Genomic DNA, 16,210 nt, shown 5'->3' with positions numbered 1-16,210 from the left:
GACTAGAAGCCCCTCATGGTCTCTTCCAACTCTACAGTTCTATGATTCTAAGTCTGGGGCGCTGCCAAGCGTTGAAGGGGAAATACATAGATGGCTCTGGCCCCATGTCCATCTACTTGGCAATAGGCTTTGGCTAGAAATGGCCATGGCATGGGCCATTTCAGAGCCAGCCTGAGACATAGGTAAAGGTAAAGGGACCTCTGACTATTAAGTCCCGTTGAGACCAACTCTGGAGTTGCGTGCTCGTCTCGCTTTATTGGCCGAGGGAGCTGGCGTACAGCTTCCAGGTCATGTGGCCAGCATGACTAAGCCACTTCTGGTGAACCAGAGCAGGGCACAGAAATGCCATTTACCTTCCCGCCGGAGCGGTACCTATTTATCTACTTGCACTTTGACGTGCTTTCGAACTGCTAGGTTGGCAGGAGCAGGGACCGAGCAACGGGAGCTCACCCCGTCATGGGGATTCGAACCGCCGACCTTCTGATCGGCAAGTCCTAGGCTCTATGATTTAACCCATAGCGCCACCCACGTCCCAGCCTGAGACATAAAGATAAAGGTACCCCTGCCCATACGGGCCAGTCTTGACAGACTCTAGGGTTGTGCACTCATCTCACTCTAGAGGCCGGGAGCCAACGCTGTCCGCAGACACTTCTGGGTCACGTGGCCAGCGTGACGAAGCTACTCTGGCGAGTCAGAGCTGCACACGGAAACGCCGTTTACCTTCCCGCTAGTAAGCGGTCCCTATTTATCTACTTGCACCCGGGGGTGCTTTTGAACTGCTAGGTTGGCAGGCACTGGGACCGAGCAATGGGAGCGCACCCCGCCGTGGGGATTCGAACCGCCGACCATGCGATCGGCAAGTCCTAGGCGCTGAGGTTTAACCCACAGCGCCACCCGCGTCCTTCAGCCTGAGACATAGTTAAACTATGGAACTCACTCCCACAGGAGGCAGGGATGACCACCAATTTGGGTGGCTTTAAAAAGGGATTGGGCAAATTCATGGAGAAAGTCATCAGTGACTACTAGGCATGATAGCTGTGCTCTGCTTCCACAGTCAAGAGGCAGCAACGCTTCTGAATATCAGGATCTGGAAGCTGCAGGAGGGGAAGAGAGCTCTTGTCGGGCTTCCCATGGGCATCTGATCACCCACTGTGAGAGCAGGATGGGCCATTGGCCTGATCCAGCGGGATCTTCTTATCTTCTTATGACACTTTTCTGCCTAACACAAAGCAGTAAATGGTAGTTGCCTCCCAATTCCAGGTGCATAGGTCCCAAAGCTAACCCAAGTGAATTTAGCCCCTGGGGCAGAAGATTCCCCAATTGCTCATAACTACAGTAAGAACAGATAAAATAACAAACGAATTTGCAAGCCTTTCATGACACCCAAGGACAGCTGCCTGGGGCAGCTCTCTCACTGCATCACAACATCCTGCAGCCTTTTATCTGGATGAGCAGGTTGCTCTTTACGTTACTCACAAAGAGGGAGGTGACAGGAGGAGGAGGAGGAGGCATATACAAATATGCAGTCATAACATGCAGTGTAACCCTACCCACATTTTTTTAAGCAAACTTGATAAACCACCCACCCACCCCTTTTTAACATTTGAAAAGCTGCTCTTCTTTGGAAAACTTGAAAAGACATGTGGGTTGTTGTTGTTTTTAAAGAAGAAATTCTGTATGAAACATTTTTTGAAAAGACAAGTTTAAAAAAAAAAAAACTAAGCGCAATGGGTGAGTATTAACATAACAGCTTAAGATAATTTGATAAAGGATGCACGCTGATCACCTTAGCCTGTAGTTCCTGAAATTTGTTCTGTTTGTGCAGACAAACAACCAGAGATAGAATGCTACAGGATGTGTTGTTAGTGTGTGAAAACAGGCAAAATCCAAGCTGCAAAATGCACCAGGCACCTGGCAAATTTCAAATGCTGGTTTTTACTATACACAATTTTGTCTTTAGCCATGATCCCTGGAATGTAGCCCCCATGTAAATTGCAGGTTTACTGTATTGCATTTTATTGCACTGCAAATTGAATTCTATAAAAATCAGCATAATGCAATGGGTGGACCTGTTGTGTTAAGCAAAGTTCTTCATTGTAACATCCGTCAGCTTGAGTCTTAAGGCAGATTTAGCATTAAAATTATTCATCCTAGACTCCCATTAACTTCACTGCTAATCCTCTCCACTCCTTCCCAGTGCTTCCTTACCCCCAACCAGCTGCCCTCCAGTCATTTCTCTCTTTTTTGATATTAATATTTTATTGAAAAGTTTTCGGCTATAAAGAAATAAAGTGATAAAAAGAGGGGGTAAAGGAGAAAATATTCACCCTGCTCACCATCCAGGTGGACCATTGGATTATAAGAGCAATGAATCAGTCGCTCAGTCTGCTGTTCCCACCATTCTTCACACAAAAAACATGGACCACTGAATGAAGCTTACAGACCACTGGTGGTCCCTAGACCACTGTTTGGGAACCCCCACTATAGGCAATTTCAGGTAAGGTGAAATGTTTTCATGAACTGTGGAGTCATTTACTTTAAAAATACCATGCATTCGGATTTATGTACTGTATTTCCTTAGTCCATAAGGAAAAAAAATTCATAAGAAACAAGAATTTCTGAGGTAGATTCTCATGAAAATGTTTTTGCCCACCAACACCCAAGCATTTCCCCCCTTGGTTTGGTTTACTAAAGGGAGATCAATATTTTCAACAGCATTTTCAACAGCATTTCAACTTCTGCTGCACTTAGCAAAGCTTTTATTGTTCTTTGTTTCCATACAATGTCTTCAGCCTATTTGTAGGGAAATTAGAAAGGGATTTCCTATGTATGGCAGGTATACGTTTGTGGGGAGGTGAAGGACGATAGCATACCCTCCTACATTTCTCCGGTGAAAATAGGGAGGTCCCATGCCATAATGATGATTTTACTATTTATACCCCACACATCTTACTGGGTTGCCCCAGCCACATCTAGGCAGCTTCCAACATATATAAAAACACAATGAAACATTAAACTTTTTTTTTAAAAAAAAACTTCCCTAATACAGGATTGCTTTCAGACAGCTCGGGGGTCAGATAACTCCATACCCTCCAACATTTCTCCAATGGAAACAGGGACATTTTAAGGAAAAGTGGGACATTCTAGGATCAAATCAGAAACCAGGACAGCTTCTCTAAATCAGGGACACCCCTGGAAAATAGGGACACTTTGGGGGGGGGTGCAATAGTCCCTTATATACAGATCATAGCTGTCAACTTTTCCCTTTTTTAAGGGAAATTCCCTTATTCCGAATAGGATTCCTCCCAAGAAAAGGGAAAAGTTGACAGCTATGATACAGATCTCAGAGCTTGTTCCCTGAGACATCTTTCAACAGCCAAATCAGGCTGGACCCTGACTGATATTGTGTGTTATCTGTTGGCAGACCACAAGGATGCCACTGCAAACAAGGTTGCCATCTTCGCAGGAGCAGCTCAAAAAATCCTAAAATATATTTGCCCTGGTGCGCTTGAGGAGAGAGTCGGGGAAAGTGCTCTTCTTCAGTGGAGAACACTTATCGCAGAAAACGAGAGGGAGGGGGCGCGAAGACGACGCTAACCCCTGAAAAAAACTGGAGGGGAGGTCTCCAGTCGAAGCATCGAGCGGCGCAAAAGGGGGTTTCCTGTTACTTCATGCCACAGAAAAAGAAATAAAAACAGAGAGGTAGGAGGACGGGAGAACCTCGCGCTAAAGAGGCTACACTCTCGACCGTGAGACTCCTCAAGACCCGGCAGAGCAAGCACCAGGTTTTTCTCATTTAAACTAACTGACGCTGAGAAAAGTCACCCCATCAAAAAAAAGGGGGGGGGAGAGAACAAGCAACAACAGAAAGGGGGTCTGGTAAGCTTTATTTTAAGTAAGAACAGTGATAACAAAAAATTATAAATGAGGCTCACCGTGTGGGGATTTAATCAAGCAAAGAACCCTGCGACGGAGATTGCAGAAAGGGAAAGGGATATTGACTAACAGTGCATCAAACAAAGCGAGATTAAGAAAGGAGGGGGAAGCGAAGCAATAGCTGAGCTGGGAAGAAGAGAGGAGAAGGGACATAGGAGAGCTTGCATAGCAGAAAGAAGCCGTGGAGAAAAGCATAGAAGCTGTAGGAGACGTGGGAGGAGCAGGACGTCGAGGGAACGCAGGACAAGGAGGGAAGAAGCGGAAAGAAGAAAGAAGGCAGTGGCTGAATAGGGAAGGGGGGATACCCACGAGTTTAAGGAGGAGAGAGGGTAAAGGGACAAAGAATTTAGATTTGCTGCCAATTTGTGATGGTGGGTACTCGTTTCGTAAAGGCGGACAAAGGAAATCGCTCAGACAGATTTTGTTTGAATCCTGGGTTGTTTTTTTACTGTCATTGAGGAAACCAAGGGAAATCTATCTGGAAGCCCCAACATCATTAAGAGAAAGTGCTAAGCGGATACAAGGCAAGCATAGACGGATGCAGAGCTGACACAGTCCCCCGTGGGAGCCTTTTAGGAAAGGATCTTCTGCAACAGAAGCACCGGAAAGGTTGGCAGAAGGAGCGCAGAGGACTGAGATCCCCTTGAAATCTCTGGAGTACAGCTGGCCTTTTCAACAACGTCCGCACCTGTTAAGAGGTCGGCCTGGCCTCTGTTTATTGAAGCACAGATGGACTTAGTAGTGCATCCCTTCATGATACTGCGCTGCCGTTGTCCATCTGAACAGGGAAGATAAGATTGGGTAGCCTGGGAAATCATTGTCGCCAGTCAACATGTCGCCTCCAAATAAGCGTTTTGGTCAACCCAATAGTGAAGTCCTAACTGCATCCCTTGGCTTTTATCCTGGTTGGATGTGCTGATGTTCAAGGCTTCATTAATATCACTTGTTGCTCATTTGTACTCCGTACTTTGTACTTCATTGTTGTCTGCAAGTTACTTGCATATTATTACTATTAGGTAAAGGTAAAGGTAAAGGTACCCTGCCCGAAGGCCAGTCGTGTCCGACTCTAGGGTTGTGCGCTCATCTCACTCTAGAGGCCGGGAGCCAGCGCCGTCCGAGGACACTTCCCGGTCACGTGGCCAGCATGACAAAGCTGCTCTGGCGAGCCAGCACCAGCGCAGCACACGGAAACGCCTTTTACCTTCCCGCTATAAAGCGGTACCTATTTATCTACTTGCACTTAAGGGTGCTTTCGAACTGCTAGGTGGGCAGGAGCTGGGACCGAACGACGGGAGCTCACCCCGCCGCGGGGATTCGAACTGCCGACCATACGATCGGCAAGTCCTAGGCACTGCGGTTTTACCCACAGCGCCACCCGCGTCCCATATTTTTTTTTTTTACTATTACTTTATGCTAATTTGTATACTTCTTCCATGACATAAATTAGTTCTAAGCAGTTTCCATCCATTATGAAATCAAGTATTAAATCCACACATAGAATTGTGGAATCACAGAATTATACAGTTGGAAGGGACCACGAGGTTCAACCCCCCATTAGTTCAGGAATATTTTGCCCAACACGGGGCTTGAACACACAACACTGAGCTCCTCACGTCATTAAAATCTGCAATAAAATTCCATCAAAACATTTAAAAATATCCATTAATTAAAATTTGCAAGCTGGCTAATATGGATCCATTGGTAGGGTGATTGTGTTCCCTTCTACCCACCAAGCATCTGGGGTTGCTGCATGGCCTTGTCAGGAAGAAATGCCCCCACACTGTGCCTGACACAAGGCAGCAGAACCAGTTTGCTCTGTGTCTCCAGCTACGCAAGGGCAAGATGCCATTGCACTGAGGATCAGCTCAGCTACAGATCACAGAATGGTTGAGTTGGGAGGGACCACGAGCCCCCAACATGGGGCTCAAACACATGACCGTGAGATTAAGAGTCTCATGCTCCACCGACTGAACTCAAAGGCACGTTGTGCATGAAGCAAAACTTACTAATGTAGGTGGTTGTGGCCACATCAAAGCAGTAGCTCTCCAAGCCGGTGCAATTCACCACCTTCGCATGGCACACGCCTGACGAGGAGTAACAAGTAGGGCATTGCTTTCCATTGACCTTCTTTTCGACTTGGGGTACTGCAAGCCAAAGAATAGGATTCATAATCAGCTTCAGGAATGGACTAAGTGGGAGGCAGAGGCTAAGAAGATAAGAAGAACCAGCTGAATCAGGCCAGTGGCTTATCTAGCCCAGGATCTTGCTCTCACAGTAGCCAGCTAGATTGACGACATGAGCCCATTCCCATCCTAAAACTTCCAGCAACTGGTATTCTGTCCCTGACCATGGTGGAAGAGCATAGCCATCATGGCTAGTAGCCATTGGTGCTGACCTTTAAAGCCCTAAACGGCCTCGGTCCTGTATACCTCAAGGAGTGTCTCCACCCCCATCGTTCTGCCCAGATGCTGAGGTCCAGCACCGAGGGCCTTCTGGTGGTTCCCTCATTGCAAGAAGTGAGGTTACAGGGAACCAGAGGGCCTTCTCGGTAGTGGCGCCCGCCCTGTGGAACGCCCTCCCCTCAGATGTGAAGGACATAAGCAGCTATCTTCTTTTTAAAAGACATCTGAAGGCAGCCCTGTTTAGGGAAGTTTTTAATATTTAATGCTGTATTGTTTTTAACACTTGATTGGAAGCCGCCCAGAGTGGCTGGGGAAACTCAGCCAGATGGGTGGGATATAAATAATAAATTATTGTTGTTATTATTATTATTATGGGTAGCCTTGTATGAATTTGTCCAGTCCTCTTTTCAAAGCCATCCAAGTTGGTGGCCATCACTTCCTTCTTTGGGAGCGAGTTACGTCGTTTATGTATTGGGCTGCCTCTGAAATGGCAATTTCTAGCCTAGGCCCATTGCCAAGTAGATTGGACTGGGGACAGTCACCTATGAATTTGCTCCAGTCCTCTTTTAAAGCCATCCTGGTTTGTTGCTATCTTGGTTAATAAAGCTTTAAAGGCTAAATACATTTAATTTATAGGTGGCTGTAGCCTAGAACAGCCTTCCCGCACATAGTGCTCGCTGGATGTTGTTTGAGTTCCACGTTCATAACATACCATCCAACATTTCTCCGATGAAAACAGGGACGTCCCATTCTATCACGATATTTTTTACTATTTATACCCCACACATATTACTGGGTTGCCCCAGCACTCTGGGCAGCTTTCAACGTATATAAAAGAATAATCAAACATTATTTTTTTATATTTTTTTTAAATCTTCCCTACACAGGATTGCTGGGGTGTTGGATAACTCCATACTCTCCAACATTTCTCCAATGAAAACAGGAACATCCTAAGGGAAAGTGGGACATTACAGGATCAAATCAGAAACCGGGACGGCTTCTCTAAATAAGGGACTGTTCCTGGAAAATAGGGACACTTGGAGGGTCTGTCATGAGTCCCAGCCAGCAGGGCCAATGTGTCTGGGGTGAGGAGAGCTGTAGGCCCAAACATCTGGAGGTCTTCAGGTTGAGGAGAGACTGTGCTAGAGACAGATGTTGATGACGAATGGAACTGAAATGATTACAGAATGACAATTGTGGTGGCCCACCCTAGACTACATGTGATGGAGTAGAGGAAAGGAAGGGTCATGGCTCAGTGGTGTGGCATCTGCTCTGCAAGCAGAAAATCCCGGGTTCAATCCACAGCATCTCCAGGCAGAAAGGGAAACATCCCCTTCCCGAAACATTGAACAGGCACTGCCATAGGCTATGGAGTTATCCTTTAAAGCCCTATACGGCCTAGGACTCTCGTACCTATGGGACCACCTCTCCTGGTATGTCCCACAGAGGACCTTACAGTCTTCAAACAAAACATCTTGGAGGTCCTGGGCCACAGGGAGGTTAGGCTGGTCTCAACCAGAGCCAGGGCTTTTTCGGCTGTGGCTCCGATCTGGTGGAATGCTCTGTCACAAGAGACTAGGGCCCTGCGGGACTTGACATCTTTCTGCAGGGCCTGCAAGACAGAGCTGTTCCACCAGGCCTTTGGCTAGGGCACAGCCTGACTCCCTCCTTTGGCAATCCTCACAAAACTCTACCCCAATGGTTGCCATTAATCTGATTTGAACTGATTTTATAATGAATTGATTTTAGAATGCTGTATTATTTTACTGTTGTTAGCTGCTCTGAGCCCGGCTTCGACTGGGGAGGGCAGGATATAAATAAAAATTTTATTATTTATTTTATTATTAGACAATAGTGAGCCAGGTGGACCAATGGTCTGGCTCCATATAAGGCTGCTTCCTATGTTGACAAATGGTGGAGGGTGGAAGCACAACAAGGAAATTGGAACAGGGTGTAGTCAGTGTTAGTCTTACTCAGAGTTCACCCACTAAAAGAAATGGACATGTCTACAGTAGGCCTCAGTATATGTGGCCTTATTTCTGAGGATGCTGTTCTCTGGGAATCTTTTATGAATAACAAGTGAAGTAAAAAAAAAAAAGTGCTTAAAATAAATGCATTTAGGTGAAGCAGTGTGGAGTAATGGTTAGAGTTCTGGACTTGAACCTGAGAGACCATGTTTTAGTTCCTTTTCAGCCATGGGGGTCTTTGGGCTAGTCACTGTCTCTCAGCCTAACCTTCCTCATGCAATTGTTGCGGTGATAAAATGAAGAAATTGAAAAGTGAGTACACAACATTGAGCTCTTTGAAGGAATGGTGGGATAACAATGTAATAATAATAATAAATAATAATAATAATACTTACATTTAGGCTTGGCATTTTTGCAGTTGTCCCCCGTGCAACAGACCAAGTACATCCTGAAGGTTCTCCCCAACCCAAGATAAAAGTATGCTGAGGGAGTGGAGCAGACCTTTGAAGAATCGCAGGCTTTCTCTACAGTGCGAATTTTATGTCCTTCTATGGGAGAAACGAGAGTGAGAAAAAGACAGGTTTGTTCAGTGATGAGCAAAACATCATTATGTCAAGCATTGTGTTTTTGGCTGAAAGACGCACATTTCTCAGATTTCTGAGATTTCTACCACTGATGGCAAGTATTTGGAAGCCAGCGGAGTGGGGGGGGGGGGGAGTATCCCCACAATTTCCTCTTGGATTGAAGGGCATATCTTTGTTAAAAAAGGCACAGTCCAATCTGACTTCTGCCCCTCTCCCAGAGACCCTAATGATTGAGAACATATCCTACCAGCTTCACATACCACAGATTATGAACTCAATAACAGGTCCAAGGAAATGGACAATAACCTGCAAGTCTCAAGGGGAAATTGAAGGGCAATAGTTCAGTGGTAGAGATTGACTGTGCATTTTGTACTGTGCAACATTTATTAGTGACCATTTTAAGACTGTTCTGCAGCAAAGCTTTGAAAGTCATTATTGCGGCAGAGAGCATATCCATTTCTACTCTGCTCAAAGTCTGGATCAGGGATTCCGCCAGCAACAACTCGAACACCACCCACCCACAGTACTTTCAGCAAATGCAACGACACAGGTGTCCTTCTTAGGAGAACAGGTTGCCATCTTGCCACTGCATCTGGTCCCAAGGCCGTAACAAACTTCACACTCCAGAGAAGTACCTGGGAGAGGAAAGAAAAGGGAGGTGCAGAGAGGGAATCCATTCATATGCTTTTCTATAAGTACAGTGGTACCTCAGGTTAAGAACTTAATTCGTTCCGGAGGTCCGTTCTTAACCTGAAACTGTTCTTAACCTGAAGCACCACTTTAGCAAATGGGGCCTCCTGCTGCTGCCACGCCACCCGCGCACAATTTCAGTTCTCATCCTGAAGCAAAGTTCTTAACCCGAGGTACTATTTCTGGGTTAGCAGTGTCTGTAACCTGAAGCATCTGTAACCTGAAGTGTCTGTAACCCGAGGTACCACTGTATATATCTATATATAAATCCATTGACTTCCAACAACTTATGGCCCGAGGCACCTTCAAGCTGAATTCCATGTAGGTGGAAAAGAAGTGAAAACACAGAGGGTGAGATGAAGAAGAGAAAGGAAGGAAGGAATGGCATAAAGAGAGAGAAGGGGTGAGAGAAGGGAAGGTTGGGGCATATCCTCCATCATGTAGCCATGCCAATCATGTGATAGCTAACCTCGAACATAGGAAGCTGCCTTGGAATTCACCAGATCCATTGATCCAGCAGTGGCTCTCCATGGTTTCAAGCAGGAGACATTCCCAGCTCTACCTATAGTTGCTGGGAAATGAACTTGGGATATTCTGCATGGGGGGGGGGGGAATGCTCTATCGCTGTGTTGTTGGGCAAGATGCCATCAACAACACCCCCCATCCCCACCACCTCCCTCTCTGAGTGAGTGCACCTCCTTCTAGTGATGGACAAATCTGTCAATTTCGACTTCTCATTTTACCAATCTTAAGTTCAATTCTGGACATTTCCACATCTCTCTCTCTCTCTCTCTCTCTCTCTCTCTCACACACACACACACACACACACACACACAAACCCTCATGAAAATTCAGCAGCGTTTATTGTGGTTTTCTCCTTACATGCATGCATGCATGCATTCATTCATTCATTCATTCATTCAATTCATTGAGCAAATCAGTTCCCCCCAATGTAACACATTTTCTTAATGTTCCAGTCACCAACATATGCATTCCTGAGTGCATTTTCTTGTATTATATGCATTTCCCCACACATTCCTTGGCTGGGGAAATTGCATTGCCAAATTCAGAGAAGGGTGAATTTCAAATGGTGATGGTGTCTCGAGCTTTGTGAATTAGATAGGTCTGGCTATAAATGACCATCTGAAGGCAGCCCTGTTTAGGGAAGCTTTTAATGTTTGATGCATTACCGTACAGTGGTACCTCGGATTACATACGCTTCAGGTTACAGACTCCGCTAACCCAGAAATAGTACCTTGGGTTAAGAACTTTGCTTCAGGATGAGAACAGAAATCGTGCTCTGGCAGCGCGGCGGCAGCAGGAGGCCCCATTAGCTAAAGTGGTGCTTCAGGTTAAGAACAGTTTCAGGTTAAGAACGGACCTCCAGAATGAATTAAGTACTTAACCTGAGGTACCACTGAATTTTAATATTTTGTTGGAAGCCGCACAGAGTGGCTTGGGAAGCCCAGCCAGATGGGTGGAGTATAAATTATTATTGTTATTATTATATTAAATGCAAGCTTAGCCCAATTTCTGCCCCATCCCTACCTCCTCCTTTCTCTGCCCATTCACATACCCTCTAGCCCTAATCCACGCAAGAGAGAGCACAAGGCAGGTGGAGGCTGCTGCCTCATGTCCTTCCTCTGGCCATTGCTGGAATGCTCAGAGAGGGCAGGGGAACCATGGGGGAGGCAGTAAGGAGAAAGAGCAGAACCAGGATGCTCTGGGAATCAGCAGTGGGTTTCCAAACAGGCATGAGCCTCCACAGTTGCCTAACAATGCCAACTACTGATGCCAACCCTGAGCAACCTCAATTTGGCCCTGGCCCTATTTGCCCCACTGTAAAAGGAAAGGAAAGGAAATCTCCAGTAGGCTACCAGCATCTCCTTACCTGTAGTTAGAATAACAAAGAAGGGGAAGAGCCTCAGAAGATCCTGCATGGTAATGATGATGAGAAATGCATGTGACGAATCAACTTCTTTGGCTCAAAGAGCCTGTAATGACAGCCAGAGGAAGCATGTTTGACAACTGGCAGCTTTCACCAGTGTGCATTTACACCAAGGACGGGAGACCTGTAGCCTGTCACTTGTTCTTGAGCTACTGCTCCGATCATCCCTGGCCATTGACCATGGTGGGCTTCCAGAGGCACCAGGTTGGCCACCGTGCAAAAGATGATGCTAGGCTAGGTATGCTTTTGGTCTCTCATAGAATGGTAGAACTGTAGAGTTGGAAGGGCCCAGAGGGTCATCCAGTCCAACCCCTTTGCAGTGCAGGAATCCAAACTAAATCATCCATGGCAGGTGGCCATGGTTTTCTGCTCAAAACCCTCCAAGGAAGGAGAGTCCACCACCACTCGCGGAAGTCTGCTCTCCCCTGACTCAGTAGGGTTCTTCTCCTTCTGTTGTTATGAAAAGGAAGGAACTGCATTTAAACTCCTGTTCAACCTACCTCCAGTAACTGACACATAGGCCTTTAAGATTCCACATCTCTTAAAGTGACAGAACCGTAAGTCACCACAACAGATGGGTGCCTTCCTTGGCATGGAATCAACCAGACAGCTGTGGGAGGTTATGAAAGGGAGCTGACAATTCACTCTGCCATTGGTCAGCCCTAGCTGCTCCCTCAAGTACCAAGCTTGGATGACTTGAGACCCATCAAGTGAGAATACAGCCCTATATTTCAAGACACACCAGTCTTGAAAGATCTACATTGGCTCCCAGTACGTTTCCGAGCACAATTTAAAGTGTTGGTGCTGACCTTTAAAGCCCTAAACGGCCTCGGTCCAGTATACCTGAAGGAGTGTCTCCACCCCCATTATTCTGCCCGGACACTGAGGTCCAGCGCCGAGGGTTCCCTCACTGCAAGAAGCCAAGTTACAGGGAACCAGGCAGAGGGCCTTCTCAGTAGTGGCACCCGCCCTGTGGAACACCCTCCCACCAGATGTCAAAGAGAAGAACAACTACCAGACTTTTAGAGGACATTTGAAGGCAGCCCTGTTTAGGGAAGCTTTTAATGTTTAACAGACCACTGTATTTTAATACTTTGTTGGAAGCCGCCCAGAGTGGCTGGGGAAACCCAGACATACTGGTGGGGTATAAATAATAAATTATTATTATTATTGCTATAGCCACATGGGGCAGACCACCAAAGTCTGTCAATAACCCCCCTGCTACCACAAAAAAACCTGGGACTCAGCCCTTGGTGATTCAGACGATGTCTAATATCCAGAGTCTAACACCAACCCTGAAAGTGATTCTACTCAATAAGTTCAATCAGCCTCAGCCAGCAGACTCCCAGAGCTTCTCAGAACACAACTGTAACGATCAAGCTCCTTACACAACTTCAATGTTGCCATGGTTGACACTTCACTTCTCGCAGTTAGGAAACCGCCAGAAAGCCCTCAGAGCTGGATCTCAATGTCCGGGCTGAACAATGGGGGCCTTGACTCAAATTACATTTTTTTAAAAAAAAGAATTACAATTCAAATTGCAATGGATTTCAACCTGAGGTTTATTTTCACTGTGATTCAGAGAAAATCCCTCCGGAAGGCCAGTTGGAAAAAGTCGCCTATAGATAGAAGGAAGGCTTGATTGAATATAGAGCTGATGCAATCCCATGCAAGTGCCTGTTTATGAGAGGATCTTCAGGAGCAGGAGCCCAGAGAAGGTTGGAAGGAGAAGATCAGAGCCCTGAGCTCCCCGGGAAACATCTGGTGAACATTCTGCCTTCCTAAGCTCATCAGAACCCCCCAACATGGGAGTGCGGCCACTTTTTAGTGAGAGACAGAAGGACTTACTGGTGCAGCCTTTAAGGGTCCTGTCCACGATTTTTTCTGGCAATGGAAGACAGGAGAAGACATTAATTTCTTCCAGCTATTCTCCAAACCAGTACATCCCACCTAGATGAAATTTACCCTCTCCTTGCCACTAAACAAATCTGGTACTTAAGGAATGGAGCTTAAAAAAAAATGGCTATCAACCCTGTGGGGATGAGCAAATATGTCAATTTCAGTTTCTCTTTTCTCCAATCTTAAATCGAGTTCTCCACGTTTTCATATCACTTTGCATTTTTTTAACATCCCCCATGAAAACGCACCACAAATTTAGTATGTTTCTCCCAATACACACACGTTTGCATGCAATTTTGCCCCTAATAATAATAATAATAATAATAATAGCAAATTACCCTAACAGAATGCGTTTTTGTACACACGCCTTGGTTGGAGAACTGCACAATGAAATTTAGCAAAGTGCCAATTCCGAAGGACAAAATTTTGTGTTGCAAAATGAGATCAAAGCATTCACGTAAGAAGCAAACACAATGGGAGCAATTTAAATAAGAGAATTAGAGGTAGGTATTTTGTTTTCTATAAAAGCTCACGTCTTAGGGAAGTGAAGAGTGGCATGCCTTAAATCAGCATGGCTCGGCTTACACATGATCCTGTGTGAAAACAGGTGGAAAGGAGGATTTGGGGTCCCAAGTCATGCTGCATCTGGGGTTGCACTTACCAGAATGCACGTGTGCCGATATATCAAAGCAGTATATGTTGGCTCCCGTGCAATTCACCACCTCCTCTTTGCATGTGTTTGACCATTCGTGGCAGGCAGGGCACTGCTTTCCATTCCATTTCGTTTCTAATGGCGGCACTGAAAACAAGTGTAGAAACACTCGAGGATCTGAAAGAGGCAGCTCAGAGTTTCCAGCTTTGGAGGCAGATGGTGTGCTGCCCATCCAGCTCCATTCTGACTTCCGCCTAATGATCCCTGGCATGCAACCAGTCCGCTAAGCAGTAATGCGTCTCCTTAAGCAGGGTCATCTTTACCCAGGAGGTCCAAGGGGTGCAGGGCACCCGGGCGCTGAATTCTGAGTGGCACCAAATGTATACCTACTGTATACCGGTCCCTCTCGATTGGCGGCAGTGGAAAGCAATGGAGCAAAAGTCCCTGCCCCCCCCCTCACCCCATTGCTCTGTTACTTACTCCGTAGTGTCAAATATGACAAGTCAGGAAACAAAAGCAGTTATTTCCACCCCCTCCCCAAAAAAGCTCAATAACTTTGAGCTCACACCCCCCCCTTAAAATTTGGGGGTGGCTAAACTGAATTTAGGGGCGCTGGGCGGATCTTTGCATCCCGGCGGAGCATATGCTAAAGACGGCCCTGTCCGTCAGCTTTATGTACATTTATTTACAAAAAACACAAACATCTCCACAGCAAAACTTCCCGCCCTCTCTCGGCAAAGGAGTTGCTCAGTCCGACTCAGAATCCCTCCCCCAACAGGAAGGACGCCAGAACCGTGCCTTTCTCCTCCTCCCCTTCCGCAACTCTCTGAGCCTCTCCAATCTCCTGGTACGGGGACTGAAAAGCTGGCCTTCCCCCTGCTCACTCTCAGTGGACACCGTCTCTGCCTCTTGCTTATCTGCTGGCAGGCTGGCTTTGCTCTGGCTGCCTTCCAACTCTCCTTCACCCCGAGAGCTAACAGTGAATGTCTTGCCTGGGAAGGAAGGAGCCCGGGCTGTCTTCTCTAACTCAGACAGACAGCTCTCATCTGAAGAGTCGGCTCCTTGCTCAATTTCCGAGGCTGACCCTTCTGCTGCGCCCTGGGGGACCATGATCCTGGCCAGTGGCGTAGCGTGGGTTGTCAGCACCCGGGGCAAGGCAAGTAATTTGCGCCCCCTAACCCGTGGATTTGCGCCCCTAACCCGTGGATTTGCGCCCCTAACCCCCAGATGTTGCGCCCGGTGCGGCCGGGCCCCCCTGCACCCCCCACGCTACGCCACTGATCCTGGCATTCCGTTGCCAATGCCCAGTCCAAAATAGCACCAGCTACCGGTGGGTGAAAGCAATGCTAGAGAAATTTTGAAAGGGGATGAGGTTCACTAGTGGAGGAGGCATCCACCAGCAGCTAGTAACCTCCCAGATTAAATGCCACCTCCATGTTTAGAGGCTGGTTGGTAAGAGTGGCGGACTGGACCTACCCCTGATCACCATAAGCCAACTTTACTAGGTGGGCTGGGCCACAGTCCTGTCATCACCTGTCCATCAAAGAGGCTCACCAAGCAGCTGATTGGTACTGGCAACGTGCTTTCAAAAGGCCTTGCAGTAAGCACTGATCAGCTGAATGAAGAAGGTCTGTTCCGTCCCCTCACTGCAAGAAGTGAAGTTACAGGGAACCAGGCAGAGGGCCTTCTCGGTGGTAGGCCTCTCATCAGATGTCAAGGAGATAAAGAACTATGCAACTTTTAGAAGATCTTTGGCGATCACTCGTAGCCGAGTGAGATTATTGAAGGCAGTCCTGTATCGGGAAGTTTTTAACGCTTGACGTTTTATTATGTTTTTATATTCTGCTGGAAACCACCCAGAGCAGCTGGGGAAACCCATCCAAATGGGCAGGGTATGAATAATAATAATAATAATAATAATAATAATAATAATAATAATGTTTCAATCGGATTCAAACTGTGCCTGCAAATGGACATTTCTTCCCCTGCAAACTGGCAAGCTGTCTGGAGTTCGAATCCATACCACTCCTCCAAAACAACCTCCAGAGGGACTCATTGACAGTGCACATCAGAGGTGCTTTCATGGGATAGGGTCAGAGGTTAGCGATCTGTGGTTTGCGGTCTGTGGTTGC

The 16,210-nt window shown here is 46.7% G+C and overlaps 2 protein-coding genes across 2 annotated transcripts; both read right to left on the bottom strand.

Annotated features, from left to right (window-relative positions):
• Positions 1-3,410: 3,410 nt before the first annotated feature.
• LOC144328576 (phospholipase A2 inhibitor NAI-like) lies at positions 3,411-11,976 on the bottom strand. Its single transcript, XM_077932584.1, has 5 exons — positions 11,471-11,976; positions 9,408-9,524; positions 8,701-8,853; positions 5,943-6,080; positions 3,411-4,714 (listed from the first exon to the last, which is right to left on the bottom strand). The coding sequence occupies exons 1-5, from the start codon at positions 11,517-11,519 to the stop codon at positions 4,509-4,511; spliced, it is 663 nt and encodes a 220-aa protein (XP_077788710.1). The 5' UTR covers positions 11,520-11,976; the 3' UTR covers positions 3,411-4,508.
• A 1,146-nt stretch (positions 11,977-13,122) lies between these two features.
• LOC144328544 (protein RoBo-1-like) lies at positions 13,123-14,519 on the bottom strand. Its single transcript, XM_077932500.1, has 2 exons — positions 14,088-14,519; positions 13,123-13,411 (listed from the first exon to the last, which is right to left on the bottom strand). The coding sequence occupies exons 1-2, from the start codon at positions 14,347-14,349 to the stop codon at positions 13,209-13,211; spliced, it is 465 nt and encodes a 154-aa protein (XP_077788626.1). The 5' UTR covers positions 14,350-14,519; the 3' UTR covers positions 13,123-13,208.
• Positions 14,520-16,210: the final 1,691 nt, after the last annotated feature.

This window comes from Podarcis muralis, chromosome 7 (genome assembly GCF_964188315.1).
Source record: "Podarcis muralis chromosome 7, rPodMur119.hap1.1, whole genome shotgun sequence".
NCBI lineage: Eukaryota > Metazoa > Chordata > Lepidosauria > Squamata > Lacertidae > Podarcis > Podarcis muralis.
This window is presented reverse-complemented; position numbering and strand designations above follow the sequence as displayed.

Coding starts and splice junctions, on each gene's coding strand:
- LOC144328576 (XM_077932584.1), bottom strand. CDS start 11,519: ATGCAGGATCTTCTGAGGCTCTTCCCCTTCTTTGTTATTCTAACTACA. Junction 9,525..11,470: donor CTTTGTTATTCTAACTACAG/GTAAGGAGATGC, acceptor TTCCTCTCCCAG/GTACTTCTCTGGAGTGTGAA. Junction 8,854..9,407: donor ATTTGCTGAAAGTACTGTGG/GTGGGTGGTGTT, acceptor TTTCTCCCATAG/AAGGACATAAAATTCGCACT.
- LOC144328544 (XM_077932500.1), bottom strand. CDS start 14,349: ATGCCAGGGATCATTAGGCGGAAGTCAGAATGGAGCTGGATGGGCAGC. Junction 13,412..14,087: donor ATCGGCACACGTGCATTCTG/GTAAGTGCAACC, acceptor TTCCATTGCCAG/AAAAAATCGTGGACAGGACC.